The 22,322-nt window shown below is 41.4% G+C and overlaps 1 protein-coding gene across 11 annotated transcripts; it reads left to right on the forward strand.

The window, feature by feature from the left end:
• Positions 1–94: 94 nt before the first annotated feature.
• LOC117143242 (phospholipid-transporting ATPase ID) lies at positions 95–22,322 on the forward strand. 11 transcript variants are annotated; one of them, XM_033307799.1, is made up of 20 exons: positions 95–479; positions 7,828–8,134; positions 13,875–13,933; positions 14,026–14,238; positions 14,297–14,833; positions 14,900–15,121; positions 15,187–15,435; positions 15,716–16,402; positions 17,015–17,305; positions 17,357–17,530; positions 17,591–17,867; positions 17,931–18,083; positions 18,155–18,341; positions 19,094–19,240; positions 19,306–19,457; positions 19,517–19,740; positions 19,797–20,126; positions 20,189–20,437; positions 20,497–20,613; positions 20,679–22,320. In XM_033307799.1, the coding sequence occupies exons 2-20, from the start codon at positions 8,101–8,103 to the stop codon at positions 21,015–21,017; spliced, it is 4,641 nt and encodes a 1,546-aa protein (XP_033163690.1). In that variant the 5' UTR covers positions 95–479; positions 7,828–8,100; the 3' UTR covers positions 21,018–22,320. The 11 variants fall into 11 exon arrangements, with proteins under 11 accessions (XP_033163690.1, XP_033163691.1, XP_033163693.1 ...); XM_033307800.1 differs by having other exon boundaries at positions 18,155–18,299; XM_033307802.1 differs by having other exon boundaries at positions 15,716–16,147.

Consider the following 22,322-nt stretch of genomic DNA (forward strand, 5'->3'; position numbering starts at 1 on the left):
CGAGCGAAAGAGAAGCAATGGCTATAGCTATAGCGCGCTCAGTTGTTGGTACTACGTCGCCGAGAATTCGCCGCTTCAGTTGTAATCCAAGTTTTTAACGAAGCGGTCGCGTGCTCGGTGGAAAAAAAAACACCAAACCGTCGGCCGGAAATATCACAGTTCTTGGCGAAGAAGCGGGTCTGATTCCGAAGTTCTGTTGAGTTATACGTTTCGTTCTCAATTTTTGGAACGACACAAATTCCAAAATCCCCTCGAAAAGTTATGTCAAGTGCAATAAAACGAGTAAAACACAAATCACAATAGAGCGCATGCAACAGCTGCAGAATTTGCAACAACAACACCGCCAACAACTTCAAACAACAGCGGAAAATTCAAAAGCTTCGAAAAGTCGACGCCGGCATTATAGTCTCAAGCTCGGCTTAAACGCTCTGCTCTGCCGTAACTCCCGATTTACCCATCCCATCGGGCCGATTTGCCGGGTAAGTTTTTTTGTTCAGTGCTGTCAGTATTTTCAAGACCCAAGTGTCTTAATTTTCAAAAAATTAGAGAAGTTAACTGAATCTGCTGTTCAGTGTTGCCAATTGCATTTGGGTTTCATAGAAGTGGAGTAAAATTTATGAATTTCACAATTTTGTTAAACAATCAGTTGTTCAGTGGTGCTAACATACCATTTTCAAAAATTTATTTACATCTAAACTTTTGAAAAACAGTTAATTTACATACTTAAAAGAATTTAAAGCTATATAAACCTAAATGAAAAGAAATGGAAACCCGCAGACAAAAGTGCCAGCACTGATGCTGCACTTTTGCTTTTCCAATTATTTTGAGTGACTTATAAACAGCTGGTGCAATATGCACAATCTTACCCCTGCCTCTCCACCTGCTCCCCATTTCAATTTTGCCACAGTTTCTCCCAGAAAATTTGCAACTCGGCTGAACTCGGGGATCGAGGTAATCTGTTGCAATCTCCGCTTCTATGTTAAACACACTGGCTGACACCTCGTCACTCAGGTGGGTTTATAGGGGTATCTAAGGGTCTATTCCGATTTTTGCCCTTATTGGGTGGTCAGCTTTTCCGCAATGTCATGTTTATAGTGACTGGCATTATCGGTCGATCTTGGTCATTGACTTTAGCCAGGCGTCTGGCACTGGTAGTTAGTTATTAAAAACATTGAAGGGTTAAAATAAATAAGGTAAAACGTGTGTGCCCTAAATAAGTTCCTCTGCATTTATAGACATTTCAGATCGACAAGCTCGAATTAACAGATTACAAGTTATGAAGATAATAGTTTTAAATCAACTACAAGAAATACAATGGAAGGGATTGTATGGTTTCGGAAACACAAATAATAATAATATTTTTCCAAGAATTTTTACTTAGCAAACTGACGACATCACTTCTTTGGTTGATGTATGTAGATATTAAATATTCGTTTTGATGTTGGGGATTCCCAGCCGTATAATTCCTTTATACGTCGGTTGACTTGACTAGGCTTAATTAGGCCTAAGAATAATGATATATGTGTGTATCCGTAAGCTATTGAAAAGATTTTGGAAAAATAAAGTGAAGATCGAGCCAAGGCAGACACGTGTCTTCATGCTGTTTCTCGTCTTGATCTTCCAGTGGCGGTCTTCACATAGTGATGTCATCTTCCAGTAAAAAGTTTCGTTCGAAAGAAATCACCAAAAGCAAGGCAAAAACTAATTTCTGCCATTTCCCATTCCGCTTACTGTTTCTCCATTCCTTGGCGATGCTTCTAATTGTTTTTATCATTTTTTAACGTATTTGCCGGCAGTTAACCCTCGACTTTTAATAATAATTACTTAAGAATATGGCTGTTTCAAAACTGTAGATATTATGAACAAGGCAATTCTGTGGTTACTTCATACAATTTGTTTGTGTTTGCCAAAGTTGAGATAATAGAGGCCAAAACGAATCAGAGATAAAAGGAGCATCTAGTTCAGTAGAACTCAAACACATTAGTACAGTCAGTGGCAACGCCCTTTGGAACTTAAAATATGGCAATAAAATTCTAGAACTTGGAACAATTTGTTAACTTCTAGATATTTATGAAAATGGGTTAGACACCTCAGGTTTGTGCCATTCTGACTCACTCCAAAGATGGAAATATTTAGTGTCCACACAACTGAGACAAAGATAAGGCATTGAGAGATACAAATTGCTTCTACCCACATGTGAGATAAGTAAGTTGAACAATGAAAGCAAAGATGGCAAAGGCAAAAAATACACAAAATTATGTTATACATCAGAAAGGCAGGAAAAAGAACATACAACAATCTAGATATACATTATTTAAAATAAAAATCCATATTTTACAATTAAAGCTATTATCAGGGGCCTGCAGGCGCTGCATAAATATTTAATAAATGCAAATTTGGTTGTTTTGAACACCGCTGTTTTGCTTGTTGACAGTTCGAAGTTGAAATGCAATGCCAAAATATTTGTAAATTGCTTCAACTACCTATAATCACTTTCACAAAATCGAAATTTATATTAATAAATAATGAGCCCTTAAATCTGCAATATAAATTTAAGTTTTGTTTGATATAGGTTGGTACGCAACTAAGAAACGTTAATACAATACAAATTACTTGACAAGGTTTCAAACGTGTGTGCCAAGTGTAATATTTATCTAAATTGCTTCACCTTTTTCATACCTAACGAGAAAATAGCTCCACTGCAACCTTGAGGATATTTCTGCCACTTGCTATCTTACCCGATATCGATACACATTGGAGACACTTGTGGCACTTTTGATTGACACACTTGGGACCACAACTCAATTTTTAAGAGAGCTTCTGTCCAAGAGCTCTGTCCACGACTATCTCCGAATTTGTACAGCCACGGCCGTGTCCGGCAACGGCCGGCACTTATTTGTGGCCCAAATCCCCCACCCCCCTTGTAGACCCTGTGGAACGGACAATGGACAATCGGTCAGCGCACAGCTATAAGTGCTCGCCACACGCCAACCAGTGACCACCACCACAACCGACAACGACGACCACGACGACGGTCACTGTCAAAGGCAATAGACGGACACGCAAAGGACGAGGACGAGGACAAGGGCGAGGACTGTGGGCAGGTGAAAGTGGCGTATAAAAAATAGGTAGTTAGGGTGGAAGCAATCTCGTGGCCAGATAAGAGTCGAATAATCGGTTTAGTCGCTTTCACTGACCCAGGTTTACCTGGCAACCTGAAAACAGCGCAAAATATTTGCCGCACACGACCATTGATCTAAATAAAAAATTCCATCGCTCATGATATTTGGCCCAATTATATTATAATTATTTTGCAAACAGTAAATACAGAAGGCTTTCCGATTAACGTATTCGACATTAATATCAATTATTATGCCATTATTATTTTCAAGATAAAAAAGGAACAGTAACATGTAATAAAAATCAAAGAACGTAAAACATCGGAAAAATATTAAAATCTGCAGAGGAATTTTCCACTCATTGAACTATGAATGAAAAAATTGAACGCCACAACTTCCACGAAGCTTAATACACTTGGCGCCCGCAAAATGTCCAACCAAATTATAGTTGCCATATTCCTACATGTACAATAACTATATACACATACATATATAACTGGGTATGTAGAAGCACTCTACGGGAATTGTTGGCCACTGAATTGATTTACCTCAGCTCCGACTGCATTTCATATGGTTACCCCGAAAGGCCAAAGAGTGATAGACAACTGGACAAAAAGGGAAAGCCAGAAAGCAAGAGATGGGCTATAACCATAGAAAGGGAAAGGTGGTGCCAATATACCCAATGGGGCATGTAGCCCCATTAACATTGCCACAAATTAGCTGGGCTAGGTCCGCCATGAACTTGGCCAGTTTGGTAAAAAAAAGTATGTGGGTTGATATAGTTTCAGTTCTTCATGCCACGTTTATAATAAATATAATAATAATATAAATATATATAAATATAATAAAATATAAGCAACTGGACTGATTTTCAAAAATCGTGTTAAATTAAAAGTAAATCACAGGCCATTTATAAATTAGTCAAATGTCAAATGTTTCTTCAAGATAGTAACTTCATTTAAATGAATAACCACTATTCATATAATCATTAAAAAAATATTAAAAATTTCACTTAAATTAAAATTCCAAGCAATTTAATCAGTTGAAGTCCTATTTGACCAAATAATATCTATCCCGACGAAAAGTTCCAGCGTTTTCCCGAATTCAATTAGATTTGGGCACCAATTCAATTCACCTGACTAGGAATATCTTTATTCGTTTTTTTTTCTTTGCGCATTTCAATATCCCGCTCAAACTATCTTCCAAACTACGACCCCAACCCGCATTTCGATTTGCATTCCTAGCGTCAATTTGGCTTTAAGCGTTTGCTATAGACGACCCACATCTCCGCTCCTGCCCACATTGGATACATAATTTCGCTATCTACCGATGGAAATCGTGCGAGTTGGAGCGGCGATAGGATAGGATGAGGTGTTCCCATCACGCAATCGCCGGCACACGCACAGCCCACCTGGGGTAACCGAAGCTCGCCGTTCGTCGCTCCCGGTGAGGTGACAACTTGGCCCAAAGACAAACCGCCGTATCCGAGCACAATGGCTTTGGGAAATCGACGGACAGATGTTGCCACATGAAATGTCTCATTGCGGCGTTTGGTTCAACAAGTCTGAGGAGGATTTCCAGCGGGGAGCTGTGCGGGAAAACTTGGAAACGGCCCGTTTCCCACACCTTGGCAAGACATCCAATAGTGGGCCACGTGTCACCAAGCCGGGGTTTTCAGTAGCAAATACATTTTTAATGCAACACACGGAGCACGCACTCCCACGAGTCCCGGGATTAGTGGCCACTGCATGGTAATTATCTGCGATGAGTCCTTTCTCGACCACGAAGACGGCTAAATTATTGATTGTCAATCTAGGGTGGAGGGAAAGTCCTGCGAGGGATTATAGTTCAACCTAAGATGTCCCCCCGACACCTATGTGTATGCCAGCTAATGGATTTTCCTCAGCTGTCAGAGTGTTAGAAGCAAACAAGTGCAGCGAGTATCTATCGGATATACGAACTCTTTAAGTGTATATCTGTGTTCAACATGTTAGCAAAATAATTTTGATGAACTAAGCAAGCAACTAACTTCAAAAAGTTCCTTTTTAAACGTCGATTTTCTTAAAACTCAATTTGCAAATACTGGTTGAATTTTGTTGCTCTACTTATTCATCAGCCGTTTAGCGTGTTGAAATTTCCACGCAACTTAAGAATTCCCATGTTATAATAGGTGGACTCAACCCACTCCTGCAGCAGGAATTTTGCACGGACTTTAGCCCTCCGGTTTATGGCGATATATAGGTACTTCAAGGAATTTGCAGGGAGTTTTGCACTGTGGGGGGGATGAAAAACTGGTAATGTGGGAAGCATTGACCTTGGTTGCACATTTCCATTCTGAAACGCTCGCTTCCGCGGCGGTCGCGTCATTTAGGGACTATGAATGCAAGCTAAATAATTTATGCGCCTATTATGGTGGGACCCAAGCGGAGCGCTTAGAGCCCAATTCTCCACCTCACCGCCGTGGAATCTGACCCAGTCTTTATTGAATTTGCACGTGGGTGATTCTATGGCCCTCTGCACAGTCCCTTTCTTTGTTAGTTCTTACTGCTGGTGCTCTAATTGCGCCAAATCAATTGAAATTGATGCTCCCAACATTCAATTGCATTGATTGCCTTTCATTTGCAGTCGCCCGACTGACTGAACACAAGTATCTCGGGCGATTTTGTATCTGCTTTTGCGAGCGGTTAATGGAGGGCACTCATATTCGAGAAATACATTTTGTTGTATTTTTTCAAACTTCCATATCAGATGCGTTTGTGTGAAATGAGCTTATCTTGCCTGGGCTGTCTTATTAATTATTCCAAAGTGATGGATTTGGTTTTAGATACAGACTATCTGATTGTAAAACTGACAGCCGTGAAATTCCAAATATATGACTGTCATATAATAGCTACTGCATTTTTATAGTTGAGAATTTGCTTGTTTGTAAAAATAAACAATAAGACTATATATTAATTGATTCATTAAAATTAGTATAATTAATTTATGTTAATTTTTTAAATTCAGAACACAGGGCTTACATATCACATACGCATACTAATTATGTGTAACTAGTTCAAGGTTTATTAGCTTTAAATGTTCTGGGGTGTGACTAGTCCAATTTATACAAGGATTTTAGTAATGATCCATAAATAGATACGAAACAATTATATGCCTATCTAGGGTAGGGTAAGCATGGGAATAATCGAAAATATTTCGGATGAATGTAATTATGGATAATTCATATATCGGTCACCCGAAAGTGCTGGAAGTCACTTTTATATTTTTGGTAAACTTGTGTTGCTTCAGTTGATTTATTTATCGTTGGCTTGAAAGGTTTGGTATTTTTGATTTCTTGTTCTAATTATAAGTTATGTGGGTCACAGATTACAAACGCAAAAAGCCTGAAGCCTGAATGCATTAGTTTATCATTAGTGAAAACAAAAAATAAAATCTGGAAATCTGGTTGATACATGATGTTTGGTTTTGGTCACAGCGATAAAAACTTCCGGTGCAAAAGTGATTGCCACATCTGGATGTCCAGCTGCAATGTACTTCAAAAGCCACACTCAGCCGTACATTTCGTTATAAACAATTTGTTGGGTTTTTGCCACTTAGTCACTTACTCTGTAGCTCTATGGCAAGGGGGGACGTATGGTATTCAAAAAGTAAACGATCAACAAAGGCTTCCAATCGAGTGACCTATAGGGGTTTGCGATCGACACACAAATCGGTCGTTTGTTTATTATTCATGAATGGACTCTTATTATTCGCAATTAGCATACGGGATTTAACGATATGGTTTTACTTTAGTTATATTTAGCTTGCGTTTTAAATGAATTGGTAATTATAATATTGTTGATGTATTTGCTCAGACTTTTTAAGTCCATGTTTGTATATGAACTAAACGAGTCTTGCTAGAAATTTATCATATTACTGAAAAATGTATAGGAAGGGTGTTCACAATTCGCATTAATCTCAACTATGTCAGATTCCGGCCGGGTTCATGTGCACTCGCAACGTTTTTCATCTGCTTTTGAGCTTCATTTTCTGCTTTGTTTACGAGTCGTCGAGTGAGTCACATTAGGTAAATCGCTCTTTGTATTTATGTATTTTGGCTCTGTTTTGTTTGCTCGCGGCTGTAATTGCTTTTATTAATTTTCGATCATTACTTTGACTTAGTTTTGTGCATCCGTTTGCAAATGAATTACGAAATATTACGCCAGCATTTCGACGAAACCCCACCTACAAATGCAATTAATGCATGTTACATTACGTATCCGCCGTGTGGCACACCGTGCATGCTCCTATAACCACCAAGGACGTGATCCTAGGAGGGCGTATTTGCTTTTAATAGCGGTTACACCACAATGGACAGCTGTTAATGGACACATCAGACCCCCGGCCCCTGTAAATCAGCTCATTCGTGTGACAATTAGCATGTGAACGCATCAAAATTTAAATAGACCATAGTCAAGACCAAGCCCAAGTTTATTTGTTTGGGGAAACTTTTCCTCCAGCTGGGCGCCAGACAATCCTTTCCCACATCCAGCCGTGAATAGTGGCCAATGGATCGACCTTCTGGGTCACCAGCTGACACCATTTAAAAAGCTTTACGAGCGCCATTAAAAATTCAACAGTGAAATCTAGAAAAAGCAAAACTTTTCCCCTGATGACGAATCATTTGAATGCTTACTGAATCCACACATTCCCATTCCCACTCTTCCAGGCAGCCTTCGGCGGCTCGACAAGGCCGCCATATGGAGGAGGTTGGCGTCCGCTCGGTCCAATCAGTCCGCTCAGCCACGACGACAATCGAAACCGAGCTGCTGGCCAACCGGTCCCAGTCCCAGTCGCAGTCCCATTCGCAGTCGGAGCCGGAACCGCTGTCGGAACCGGAGTCAAGCAGCCCTGGATGCCGCCAGCCGCGTGAGTCCTGCTGGCCTTATCAGATCAGATAGAAACCCGCCGAGGACACACATCCCCGAGAGACACCCTCATAATGGGCACAAAAACCCAACCACAATTGGCCAAAGGTGAGTGGAAGAGAGAAAGTTAAGTTGGTTCGAAATGCCATCAAGTGGTCACTTTTCATGGCGACGAATATCGAGCTAATATTGAAATTAAAAATAGGCCTAAATTAAATTGTTTAAAATGGCACAAATTTTGCTAATAAAGATCTACTCTATAAGAACTGGAATGTAGTATAATAAATCTAAGCGAAATCCATGCGAATTGTACTTTAAAGGAGAGTTGTGCTGTTATTACATTATTTATAAGAAATATAACCGATTATTTAACTCTAAGGAATAGTTATATAATAAAATACCAAACAAGATAAGAGTTTTGGTAGGTCAGGTCAGGTACGGACCATCCTAATTCTATGATAAAATGCATACCTCTATAGTTATCTGTTTTGGTAGATTTACTTATGATACTAACAATTAAAACAAAATTAATGCGTTTAGCGATCCAACAAAAACTCGACTTACGAATCAATAAGCAGCATAAGCACAATTCCCGCTACAAATTGATTTTGCTCAAAGCCTTTGGCATTTCAGATTGGGAAATCTCGCTGCCTCGGGGAGCCAAAAAGTTGAACAGTTGTTACTGATTTCGGCCAGATAGTGACCCAGTTCTTTGGCGTTACTAAACCAATTGCAGGGAGAGTCGACGCGGAACTCTGACAAAAAGCCGCCCGTTGCTCGATTTTGGCCCTGACACTATTCCGCAAAGGTACCGTTAGCCAATGCCCCAAACATGTGCATGTGGGTGTATGTATGTGTGTGTGTATGTGCGGGGGAGTCGAAGTGTGTATGTGTAAGTGCGTGAGTGCCTTGAGCTTGGTCAAAACGGCACTTCGATTTATTAGGCGCCTTGTTTCGTCCGCTCAATGAATGAAATGAATGAATGCGAATTATTCCGATTCATGAGTAAGGGTGGGTACTTGTTGACTTGTAAGTGTGTACACATAACTTTGTGTAATACACTAGTCAGCAAAATATAAAAGATTATTAAGATAATTATAAAAATATAATTTAAATTTCAGTACATATAATCTGTCCAATTTGTTTATATACAAAATGATCAAAGATACAAACTGACCTTTTGATGTGCAACTAATAAACGCTTATCCAAGAGTGTCGAATCAGGAAAACTTGTAAAATTTTTTTATTGACTTGAGACAAGTATCTTGACGACCCACCCAACTTTGAAGTTGCCAAGCTAAGCTTGTGACCCTTAAACTCAATTTTGTTAAAGTTGTTTTAAAAATAGAACGAATTGAGAAACTGCAAGACGACACAACTTTTTTCCTAGCGAAAACGAAAGTAGGGAATATTCGTAACAAAGTAATATAGAACTATATATAACTATAATGTTTGCAATTGCTTTTGATAATTGAGCGACAGGTAATACCTTCAAAGAATTCCGGAAATGCGAATCTGTGGCCACGAAAACCGCACAATAAACTTACACAATCCATGTTTTCGAAATTCATTATTCAATAGGAACTCGAATCAAATGTACATTCAGCGTTTGGCGCTACGCTGATTAAGTTTGCCTTGTTCCGAAAGAAAAAAAAACATAATGCAATGTGTACGGGGTGTGATTACCATTTCCCGCCCCCCGGCAATCATTCATTAACCCATATGCGCCACTTCTTCAAGCGCCAATAATGTGTTTTTTTTTCTTGTTTTGACATTGACATTGCTGCTTATTTGAAGAGAGTAAGAGAGAGCACGCTTTCTCTTGCTTGTTCAATTCACGTGCCAGAGCGAGGGAGAGCACCTCCAATTTGTTTGTCGACTCACTCGTTCTCTTTCGAATTTGTTCCCTTGTTTTTTTCTTAGGGTGACTTACGAAATTTGCTCATTTTTATGCTTGACAAACTTGGGAAATTGTTGACCGATTTTTTGCCGCAACGAACTGGTAAATACTCTTTCGATCATCAATAATAAGTGATTAAGTAATAATATGAATTTTGTTTAAATATTCATTGTTTTCAAAAATTATTACTAATATAAAAAGAATTTAAAAAATCGTAGGATAAAATAAAATATTAAAACAGAATAAAATCACATTTAAATACATACGGTTATATTTCCGACACCGCAAAAGGATTAGGGTGGACCCTAATAGCATTATCGTTTTTGTAAATATTACTCATACGACCCATAAGCCCATGAAAATACTTAAGCGTTTGCACTGCGACCTTAAGGCAATCGATCAAGTCAGCTCACAACACATTATTTAAGCTTTTCAAAAGATTTCTACGCTCAAAGTAAATCCTCTTTTCTGAGAGTAGAAATTTTCACCTATTGTGCTTTGAACCTTTGAACCGCAGATCACTTTAGTTGGAATGATAAACTTTGCTTATCGAAGCTTTTCCATAGCTCTCTTTTGAGACAAGCTGGTTTTAACCGTTTGCGTTTGAAGGTGTGCGTGAATCGGTTGCCAAGTCCGGTTGCCTTGGCAGCGCAGTCGGCAATTTGTTGTCATCGTTCTACTCGCATTTCGCTCAGCTGACGGCGTCGCAGTCGCCGTCGCGGTCGCCGTCGCCCATTTTGGCCGCAGTTTGCGCGCGGCAGTTGGCCATTTGGCTTTGGCGTTAGCCGTTTTTGTTTATCGCGCTGCGGACCGCCTAGCACTTCGCGTTGCCTTGGGCCAATTAAGTAGAATATAACTCCCTGCTTCGCGAAAAACTCGAGTTGCAGTTTCAAAATAAGGTGTTTCCGCGTTTCCACAAAAACTTACGAGAAAAACTGAAAAAAGGCAAACATAATAAGCAACAAACGGAAAAAACAAACGCAAGCGGTGCAAAATAAGTGCAAGAAATGTGCTAAAAATGTACGAAGCTGGGTGAATGGTGGAGGAGGAGGAGGAGAAGGAGCGAGATAGCGGTAGAAGGCGAAGGGCCGAAGAGAGGCGGATCATGATGATGCATTTGGCACCTGGCACCGAAAACATGTTCCTCATTTGCCCCTGTTTCGTTGTGTTTTCTTTGCTCTCAGCATAATTATTGAGCCTTCATCGATTCTTTTGGCCTTTTCTTGTAGTTAATTTGTTTCCAACCCCGCCCCCTGCAAACCCACCAAAGGTGACGCATGCGAGCGAAGGAAAAGCGAACAGCAAAAACAACTCAAGAAGGCGAAACAAATTGAGAGCAAGGAGCAAATTTACATTCACATGCATGACTCATGTTCGCAGCAGGATATCGTTAAGGAGAGCGGAAGAGTGCATGGGAAAAGAGGGGAGAGAGAGCGCGACAGAGCTTAGCATTGTTGTTGCTACACAGGGAAAAAAGATACTATTACTATTTTAAAGGTTACATGGAGATACAGAAGTACTTAGATAAATATATGTTAAATTAATATAAAATGTTCTTCAAATAAAAGCAGCCCAGAATAACTTATTCATACCAATCCAATTTCCTCAGTGTAGTTGAGAGAGTCCGCTTGGGAGAGGCATACAAAATAATGTGAGAGCGCCAATCAGCTGTAATTCGAAAACGGGCGGATGTGGGGCCAAACTTTTGCCGATTGCCTTTATTATCCTTAGCAAAGAGACAAAAACTTTGGGCTCAACTTTTCGTCTCAGATTCAATTTCCGTTCTCCCTTACCGTTATGCCTTTCATATCCACCTTTTGCCTGCATTCGCCGTGGCCTTGACAACAGTTTTGACATTGACACCCGCCCGTTTTCCACATTTATGAAAGGCAAGAGAGAGTAAAAAGAGAGAACTTTATTTTGCTGCAGCTTCCTTTTCGTTGTTGCCCAAATAAAGGCCACTTGTTGAATGTGTGAAATGCTTACACACACGCACACACACTCACTCAGTGGCAGCTTTGTGACGTCAGAGCGACTTGCTTACTGCAGATTTGCTCAATCGAGCATAAGGCAGTAAAGTAAACATAAAGCAGTACACATGTCTGCTTATATTTGTAGTCGACTGCTCAACCATAATGCACCCAGATGTACTCACATGAAAATTCCGAGAAAATTCCAAGAAAGCAAGGTGAAAATGTTTGGCTGGATACTGGCAGTAAATACAGTGCGTGCTTTATAAAATGAACTATTAAAAGCAACGGCAAAGGAACCAGAAAGGCGATTCTTGGAAAGCTTTTTTGCAATTTAATATTGCCTTAAAGATGATATCAAGCTTATGCTCAAGAACACTGAGATATTTTCCAAATGTATTTAAACTAAAGTTCTATTTTAATTCAAATCTTTCATACCTCAGACTATACAGTAAACAGTATAATTAAAAACTACTGAAAAGCAATTCCAAATTAATTACCAGTTTTTGTTACAATCGTTTTGTTTGAGTTTCAAATTAAAATCTCACACAATAAATAATTATTGGAGGAACTTTTAATTGAACTGCACCATAGCTATTAAACTATATTTGCCTTGTGGAGAACAAAAAAGGAATGATGGGGCATCAGCCAGTTTAGAACAACCTACAATGCTTTTTGGAAGCCAATCAAAAATTTTATTGATATAAATTGTAGGCTTAAAGGGTAAACTGTATTTTTGTTTTAGAAAAATCGATAGGACTATGAGAGCCTATTTATTTTGGAATACTGTAACGCGAGTAAATTTTCCTTAATTGCCTTAAAATGTGGGAGTACATATATTTTCGTCCCGAACTCAGCCCTAGTTAAAAATATCAACAAGTATTTGATATACCCTTTGAAGGCGATTCCCCCTGGGTATCCGAGAATCAAAGGAGAAATTTGTTTATTTATTTATTGCCTAGACATATGCGTGCAAACACTCAATGTGTGAGGAGAATCGTTTCCAGCTGTCTGGGGCTCTTTGGCAATGGGAGGGGTAGCAGTCTATCAAAATGATGGATCGAACAGTCTTATTGAGCCAGCCCCCCAGGGAAGTTTGTTCGGCGCCGATGGGTTTTCAATTGCATTTTAATCTTTCGGGAGTTAGCAACACGTTAAACTTTCGCTTTTCCTCGTAGAATGAAGAGTAATGTGGACGCCCCATATCGATACTGTTCCACCTATAGCCTAAGCTGGTCATGATCGGGGGCAGGAGATGCAGCGAGGCCGCCCGGCGGCTAAGGAGGCGTCCCGACACTCTGGAACTTTCAGTTCTGGGTGGCCAACCTATGGACACGGAACTCCAGGAGGACAATGAGCGGACCCCGACAACGGGAGCCGGAAATGTGAATGAGATCGGAAAAGAAGCTCCTGAAGCTTCGTGCTCTGCGCCCAGCAAAAGAACCCGTTGGTTTCAGTTCGCCAGGAGCTCAAAAAATCGAAGGAAACGATTGCACTGTGATGAAGATGAGGATGTTGAGCAGCCGGACAGGAGGAATTCCGATTTGGAGGGCAGTCGGAGGGCTTGCCTCGCCCAACCGGAGGGCATGAATATAGGCAGCTCTACGCAAACCATTGCCACACCCCTAATGATAGGAGATAGTTTCTACAGCCTGGCGCCGGGAGGCGGCAATCCACCACCCAACAAATCCGATGACCAGGAGCTGTATAAGCAGAGAGATCCTTCGGTGGCCTCGGAGTCAAAATCCGTGCCCAGTTTGAGACGCCTTTCCCAGATTAGAAGACGGCGCAGCTCGTACTATTTTTCGGGTAAAAAGAGATTAAAAATGTACAATAGCTTTAAGGAAAAAATTATTTTTAAGATTATAGTAGACAATAGCAAATGTATAGAAAAATGTAATTAGGTTTATTAATCATCTATCAACCACATTATGTTTATTTAAGAATCCTAGCTAATATATTCTTTTTATATTCACAGAAAACGAACGTAGAATTCGAGCCAACGACAAAGAGTTCAATGCCCAGTTCAAATATCACGTAAGTAAATAATTACCCTGCATTTAGAATGCACACAAAATGAAGTTTTTCTGTTTGTTAAACTATAAATTATAATCGCCATTAATTTCCAGAACAACTACATCAAGACCTCCAAGTATTCGCTGTTCACGTTTCTGCCCTTCAATCTGCTGGAGCAATTCCAGCGGCTGGCCAACTTCTATTTCCTCTGCCTGCTGGTCCTCCAGCTGATACCCGCGATATCCTCACTCACCCCAGTGACCACAGCAATCCCCCTGATAGGAGTACTTACTCTGACGGCTGTTAAGGATGCCTATGATGATATTGTGAGTACAAAATACTACGCTGTCTCTTCTTAATTGCCAATCTGTGTTTTCCTTTCAGCAACGTCATATTTCTGACTCGCAGGTAAACAATCGCAAGTCGAAAACGCTGCGCAATGGCAAGTTGGTGGAGGCCAAGTGGTCGGAGGTACAGGTGGGCGATGTCATTCGGCTGGACAACAATCAGTTCGTAGCCGCCGACACCCTGTTGCTGTCCACATCCGAGCCAAATGGTCTGTGTTTCATCGAGACAGCCGAACTGGATGGGGAGACGAATCTCAAGGCGAAGCAATGCCTGACCGAAACCATCGAGCTGGGTGATCGCCATGACTTGCTCTGGAACTTCAATGGCGAGATCATTTGCGAGCGGCCCAACAACCTGCTGAACAAATTCGATGGCACCTTGATTTGGCGGGGCCAGAGATTCGCCCTGGACAACGAGAAGATCCTGCTGAGGGGCTGTGTCCTCCGGAACACGCAGTGGTGCTATGGCGTGGTGGTCTTCGCCGGAGTGGACACCAAGTTGATGCAGAACTCCGGAAAGACGCAGTTCAAGAGCACTGGCGTGGATCGCCTGCTCAACTTTATTATCATTGGGGTAGAGTCCTTTTCGATTTCTATGAGTCCTACTTATTATTAACATATACTGCATTACCCGCTTCAGATCGTCCTCTTTCTGGTGTCGATTTGTGCCCTTTTTGCGATTGGCTGTGCCATCTGGGAGGGCCTAATTGGCCAGCACTTCCAGCTGTATCTGCCTTGGGAGCACATCATACCCAAAGATTACATACCCACGGGAGCAACAGTCATTGGATTGCTGGTCTTCTTCTCGTATGCCATAGTCTTAAACACAGTTGTGCCAATCTCACTCTACGTTTCAGTAGAGGTATGTATACAATGTCAACCAGTTAGTTAAATGCCTTTCTAAGAAACAAATATAATACCGTGCAGGTTATACGCTTCGTACAGTCGTTCCTCATCAACTGGGATGAGGAGATGTACTATCCGACCACCAATACCTATGCCAAAGCCCGCACCACCACGCTCAACGAGGAGCTGGGCCAGATCCAGTACATATTCTCGGACAAGACGGGCACCCTCACCCAGAACATCATGACCTTCAACAAGTGCAGCATCAATGGGCGCAGTTATGGCGATGTGATTGACCTGCGCACCGGCGAGTTGGTCGAGATTACGGAGGTGAGTGACGGATTGACGGGGTTTCGGGTCCAAAAGGCCAATATAACCTCTAACTTGGTTGAGGGAATGTTGTCTTGTGTGTGTCGGTGTCCGTTTCTTGCACAGTCTGCCCAAAGAAATTTCAGTCTCGACCGAGGCCGTGTCTTCAAATCAAACTTAAACTTTGACATTCCCCTTTGAACCCCCAAACGTGTGCGTATTTGTTTAATTGTGCGTCTGACAATGTAAAAAAAGAAAAGAAAAAAAGAGAAGAAACAACAACTCACATTACTCGTTATAGCAGCAAACAATTTTCCAAAATAGCAACACCAACAACAGACCCAGCCCCTCAAGTGGAGCTATCGTAGCACCACCTGCAGCACCACCCCCCATCATCCTAGTGCACAAGGCCGAGGTCCATGCGAAGAAGACTTCCATGGTGGTCACATCCTCCGGGGAGGCGCAAGTGCTGCCAGACAGACCCAGATCCGATCTCGAGCGCTCTGCTCCGCCGATGGACACCAGCGATAAGCGGCCAGGACTCAAGCATGTGCGATACTCGGCGCCTAGTAGAAGTCAGGACGAAGACGCTGGTCGTTTGTCACCCAGGTTGGGTGGAAGTGGTCTTAGTCCACCCGTAGGCAATGAGGAGCGACGAATCAGTGGCGGCTTCAAAAGGAGTGGAGCCGGATGTATGCAGCGCCAATTGTCCCGCACTAGCAGTTGCGACAAAGTAAAGATTTTGCATGACAGCCAACAGACAGAAACACACAACATGCACCATTCAAGTCACAACCGCAAGCGATTAGTCAAGATCCGGTTTAAAAAAGCGCCATCAACAGCCACGCTGGGTGTTGTCTTCTCCCAGCTCGAGCACCACCTCGACGAGGAGCCACAATCCACATCCACACTAAGCACCACCAAGCACCACCATCGTCGACCCAAGGCACTCGCCACCAATTGGAGTTCGTCGCCTCACAGAGTGCACGTATGCATGCTGCATGTCCTTCAATTCACACCCACTATTATCAATTAGTATCTTGTTACGTGTTGTTTATGTGTTTCCGCCGTGTATGTATGCCACTTCACCCAACCAGCTAACGATATTTTTTGGCTTTAACACGATAACACGATAAAAGTATTTAATATTTTGAAAGTATGTATGCTGTACACAACCCTTTTTTCTGATACCCACAATATACCCTCAGCAGAGTCGTGAATTCGTTATTGTACAAATAAAATATAAAAATATTTATTTTTTAAGAAACGTTTTTATGTTTATTATTTAAATAGTACCGCTTATTACTTGTTTATACATGAGACCGTATTTTACATCATATTCTGCCCATGAACAGTATTTAAACACTATTTTATGAGTTTCAACGTTGAAGCCATTTGAGTATCGCTTTGAAGAGGAAATTGAACGCTTTAGAATCGTAAATACTTCCATTGTAACACCACAATAATTAACTAAGCATTATATACTTTGGGACACTATGCTAACCTGGCCGAAAATTGTATACAGCCAAGCTTATCGTACAGTAACTTGGAAATGCCTCCATCTTCGCAGATTCTAAAGCAAACTATTTGTTTTTCGCAGGCCCTTCAAAGTGTTGACTTTTCGGCCAATCCGCATCACGAGAGTGACTTCCGCTGGTACGATCGCACGTTGCTGGATGCCGTTCGGTCGGATGAGGAGCACTCCCATGTGTTTTTCCGTCTCCTGGCCCTCTGCCACACGGTCATGGCCGAAACGGTGGACGGTAAGTTGGAGTACCAGGCCCAAAGTCCCGACGAGGCTGCCCTCGTCTCGGCCGCTCGCAATTTCGGCTTTGTCTTTCGCACACGAACACCAAATAGTATTACCATCGAGGTGATGGGACAAACGGAGGTGAGTAGTTGTTATACATAAAAATCTAAAAATTTAAATAAAATATTACAGGAGTACGAGCTCCTAAATATCCTCGACTTCAACAACGTCCGCAAGCGGATGTCTGTGATTCTCCGGCGCGGTGACTCCATGGTTCTCTACTGCAAAGGAGCGGACAATGTGATATATGATCGTCTGCATGGCGGACAGGAGGACCTTAAGGCGCGCACCCAGGACCACCTTAATGTGAGACAACTTAATGATTTTCCTGACCCCGATTTGATTTGTGGCATGCTCCTCCCATAGAAATTTGCCGGCGAGGGACTACGTACTTTAGCGCTGGCTGAACGACGTTTAACGGAGCAGTACTACAACGACTGGAGGAGTCGGCAACAGGAGGCAGCACTTTCGATGGACTCGAGGGAGCAGAAGCTGAATGCCATTTACGAGGAGATCGAGAGCGAGATGCAGCTGGTCGGGGTGACGGCAATTGAGGACAAACTGCAGGACGGCGTGCCCAAGTCAATTGCTAATTTGCAGAATGCAGGCATAAAGATATGGGTCCTAACCGGCGACAAGCAGGGTAAGCCATGATGCGAAAAATTCTCGTGGTTCCACTGCAATTTGTTCGCTATTTTACCTACAGAAACTGCCATCAATATCGGCTACTCCTGCCAGCTGCTTACGGATGAACTTGCGGATGTCTTCATCGTGGACGGCAATTCGGTGGAGGAAGTGGAAAAGCAGCTGAGGCAATTTAAGGAATCTATTAAGATATACAATCGATTTCGACCAGGCGGTAAGTACAAGAGAATGCATTTTTATTTTAAGAAGTTAAGATTGTATTTATATTTCGTTTTATTTTTCCAGGATTTGATCCATTTGACCGCTTAAACAGCGACAGCAACATGGATCCGCTGAGCGTGACCATGACACAAACATCGGCCTTCATGCAGGAGACGAACCTCCCGCCCACGCCGCCTCCACCGCCCGCCATTTCGGTGGTTACCTTTAGGTGGGATGAGAAAAATAAGGATAATAAGGGCGGACCGGACAGGTAGAGGGCAATCCTTAAAACTATTCCAAATAGATTAGCTGTTAAAATTGAATGATTTTCCAAACATATTTCTAGCTGAAGTGAAACCTAATCTTCTTCTAAGTGCTAGAATATCTTTCTTATATCAAAGTCTATTTTAGCTAAATGTCTAATACTTCTTCATGTATTTTTCGTTGTATCTAAAAGTTTTTTATTTATATGTTTAATTTTATTTAATTTCACCTATCTTTCAAGATTTTATTTTAATAACCTTACTTCAGATTCTTTTTATTTTCGTCTTAGAGGACTGTTTGACTTCAATAGCAAAATATCCTATTGTTTTAAATTAAGTAACAAGAAAATAAATAACTTAGAAAGAAAACAGTTTAGTAGTACCCACCAAAGGATGTAACCCTCTATTGGTGCTTGTTCCGCCCGTCAAGTAAACTATATTTACATATTTTTCAAACTAAATATTTTTTACAAATTAAAAACACCCAACATTTGTTTGCGTTCTGTCTGTTCCTCATGCCTTGTACAAATACCAATCTTAAGAATTAATTTCAAACAAATACCAGTTCCAGAACCACGAAAACAAACAGTCACTGTCCAGTCTTGTTCATTACCAAAATAGATTTTCCAAAATAGTTGCTTAACAAATTCTCTGTACATATAACTCATTAAGCTTTACCACTCTGTACACTGACATTTCCATTTAATTGTTCAAAATCATGTTGTTCTGTCCAACTAATCTGGTGCTTTTTCAAAAACAGTGCTGAGTGCAATGACTTGTTTGGTGATGAAAAGGGGAGCGAGGATGGAGGCACTGCCTCCATTGTGGTGGATGAAAATACAGGATTCGCTCTGGTGGTCAATGGCCATTCCTTGGTGCACTGCCTTTCGCCGGAATTGGAGAACAAGTGCGTATAATTATTCATATAATTTTCGAGTCGCGATCATTGACATAATTTGACTTAATCTACAGATTCCTGGACATCGCCTCGCAGTGCAAGGCGGTCATCTGTTGCCGGGTAACGCCACTTCAGAAGGCGCTGGTCGTCGAGCTAATAAAGCGTGCCAAAAACGCAGTCACTCTGGCCATTGGCGATGGCGCCAACGATGTGTCCATGATTAAAGGTAGGTGATGCCATAACAAATAATAAAAAATGTAATATTTGAAATACTTTTCCCTGAAGCTGCTCACATAGGCGTTGGAATCTCAGGACAGGAGGGTCTTCAGGCTGTCCTCTCCAGTGACTATTCCATAGCCCAGTTTCGATACCTTGAGCGATTGTTGCTGGTACATGGTCGATGGTCCTATTACCGCATGTGCAAGTTCCTCAGATACTTTTTCTACAAGAACTTTGCATTTACACTGTGCCATTGCTGGTACTCGCTCTTCTGCGGCTTCAGCGCTCAGGTGAGTTGAACTACAAGTGTTTTCCAGGGCCCTAACTAACTTCAATTCCTCCTCAGACGGTTTTCGACCCGATGTTCATATCGGTGTATAATCTATTTTACACATCGCTACCCGTTTTGGCTTTGGGCGTCTTCGAACAGGATGTCTCGGACAAGAACAGTCTAGAGTTTCCGCGCCTCTACACTCCGGGTCTAAAGAGCGAGTTGTTCAACATTCGAGAGTTCATCTACAGTGTGTTGCACGGTGCCTTCACTTCGCTGGTCCTGTTCCTGATTCCCTATGGCGTCTACAAGGATGGCGTCTCGGCGAACGGATTTATTGTGAGCGATCACATGACCCTGGGCGCCGTTGTGGCCACCATACTTATAGTGGATAATACAGCTCAGGCAAGTAAAACTCTAATCTATTATCGGCGGGTAATCCCTAATTTTTTTGAATTTTCCTTTAGATATCTTTGTACACCTCCTATTGGACCGTTGTCAATCATGTGACCATTTGGGGTAGTCTAGTTTGGTACTTTGTGCTGGACTACTTCTACAACTATGTGATTGGTGGCCCTTATGTTGGCTCCTTGACTCAAGCTATGAAGGACCTGACCTTTTGGGTTACCATGTTGATCACGGTGATGACGTTGGTGGCTCCTGTCTTGGCCTACAAGTTCTATTTACTGGATGTACATCCCAGTCTGTCGGATAAGGTAAGCAACATTTAAGAATTGCAAGCTTTTTGATGTTAAATACGAACTCCCGAATAAAGATCCGACAAAAATCCCTGAAGAAGATCCACTCCAGAGCTTCAAGTGATGTCAGGCGAACGGCCTCATCACGTCGTGGACGGCGCTCCGTACGTTCGGGATACGCCTTTGCCCATCAGGTATTACCGCATTAATTATCTTTAATTGAACCCAGCTAACCTATACCTGATCTTTCAACTTCCAGGAGGGCTTTGGTCGCCTGATAACCTCCGGCAAAATTATGCACAAGCTGCCGCAGGACTTTGCTTTTCCTCTGGGCTTGGGCACCAAGAAGACACAGGTGCTACACAACAACCTGAACTCGGCCGATGGACCAAATTCTAAGAGCAACAATGTGACTGGCCAGCATATGGTCAACAACAACACAAATATGCGACAGAATCAGAACCAAAACCACTCGTCAATGGCGGACATAACGGCTGATGGGCGGGTCAATGGGGGAGATGATGGCAGAGGAAGTGGAGGCTCGGACGATATGAGTCCTCGTGCTCCCTGCCAGGACCTGGATACGATTAATCTCTAAGCTTTAGATGCAGGTGCTGGATCGGTAGCGGGTTTAGTAACAAACACCAAAAACTACAATGAATTTAAGTTAGCGAACACTAGGATAAGGATTTAAGTTTTATTTGTAAAATGTTATCAGTAGCTTTAGAATTTAGTAGGGGAGTAATTAATTTAGATCAGTGTGTGAGTGTGAGCCAAAAAAATTGAACAAGTATTATGACGAACGCATGTTCAATCTCCGTAATTCAGTTTCTTAAGAAGGTGCCTCTTATGCTTTTTAATTAATTTCCTCAGTAATTATGTTAAAAGTATTTCTACTAGAAGCACGTAAATCATCGTACAATGTCATAAGGAGCCTATTTATTATTACGCATAATCTCCCCTTCAGAACTCACTTAATCAATAAGAATTTCATCACCTTTACACATCCCCTAATATTATAGCAAGGTCATATCCTTTCCTGTGACAATCCAGTACTATTATACCCAAACTCCTCAAAAGAAGCACAAAAACCCCTTTTCACGTATTTATATCATCGTTGACTGCATTTAAGAGAGTGAGCCCCCTGAATGATTGATTGTGTGCTTGGTTTTGAGGATTTAGTATAGGTTATATTAGGTTTATACTGTCTTTAGGAAACTGAAAGTGTACTTAATTGCTTACAGATGTGCTGTGTGCTTAGCCAATATAACTGCGGTTCTTACCACCGCGCAGAGTAGCTTATCTACAAATAGCTGAACGAACTCTCGTCTCAAAGTCCAATGCTATATGCTATATACTATATACTACCCCCAACAAAGACACAACAAACACATAGAAGAGTCCACACGTCTGTGTTCCTGAATAGAGTTTTAAAATCAAAGCCTACATTTGCCTTAGAATGTCCCTAGGGTTAAGTCCTTTTAGCAGTATCGGGTTTTCTAATTTGGATTACCATTATTATTCGGTTGTTAAAGATGGGCATTCGAATTAGTGGGCTATGGGTTCGAACAGTAACATCGGTCTAAAGTGATTTAATATTAGTGAGCAGGAGAAAGTACTTTAAAGTCGCTTTTTATATAACAAAGGGATGAAGTCATTATTAATACAGCAGAATTTATTGGGTAAATAATTTTGCATTATGAGCAAGAAGCTATTGCAAATTTAATAGATAAATCTTAACTTTAATGTGCAATTTGTTGCTATACAAGACGAAAAGTGAAAGATAATGATTAAACCAAATAAAGAGAAAACATTTTATTTTTATCTACAATTTTAGCCAATGAAACTATGCATTAAGTACATTTTTAAATGATAAAATTAAAGCGAAATATTTTTAAACTGC

This window comes from Drosophila mauritiana, chromosome 3R (genome assembly GCF_004382145.1).
Source record: "Drosophila mauritiana strain mau12 chromosome 3R, ASM438214v1, whole genome shotgun sequence".
Taxonomy (NCBI): domain Eukaryota; kingdom Metazoa; phylum Arthropoda; class Insecta; order Diptera; family Drosophilidae; genus Drosophila; species Drosophila mauritiana.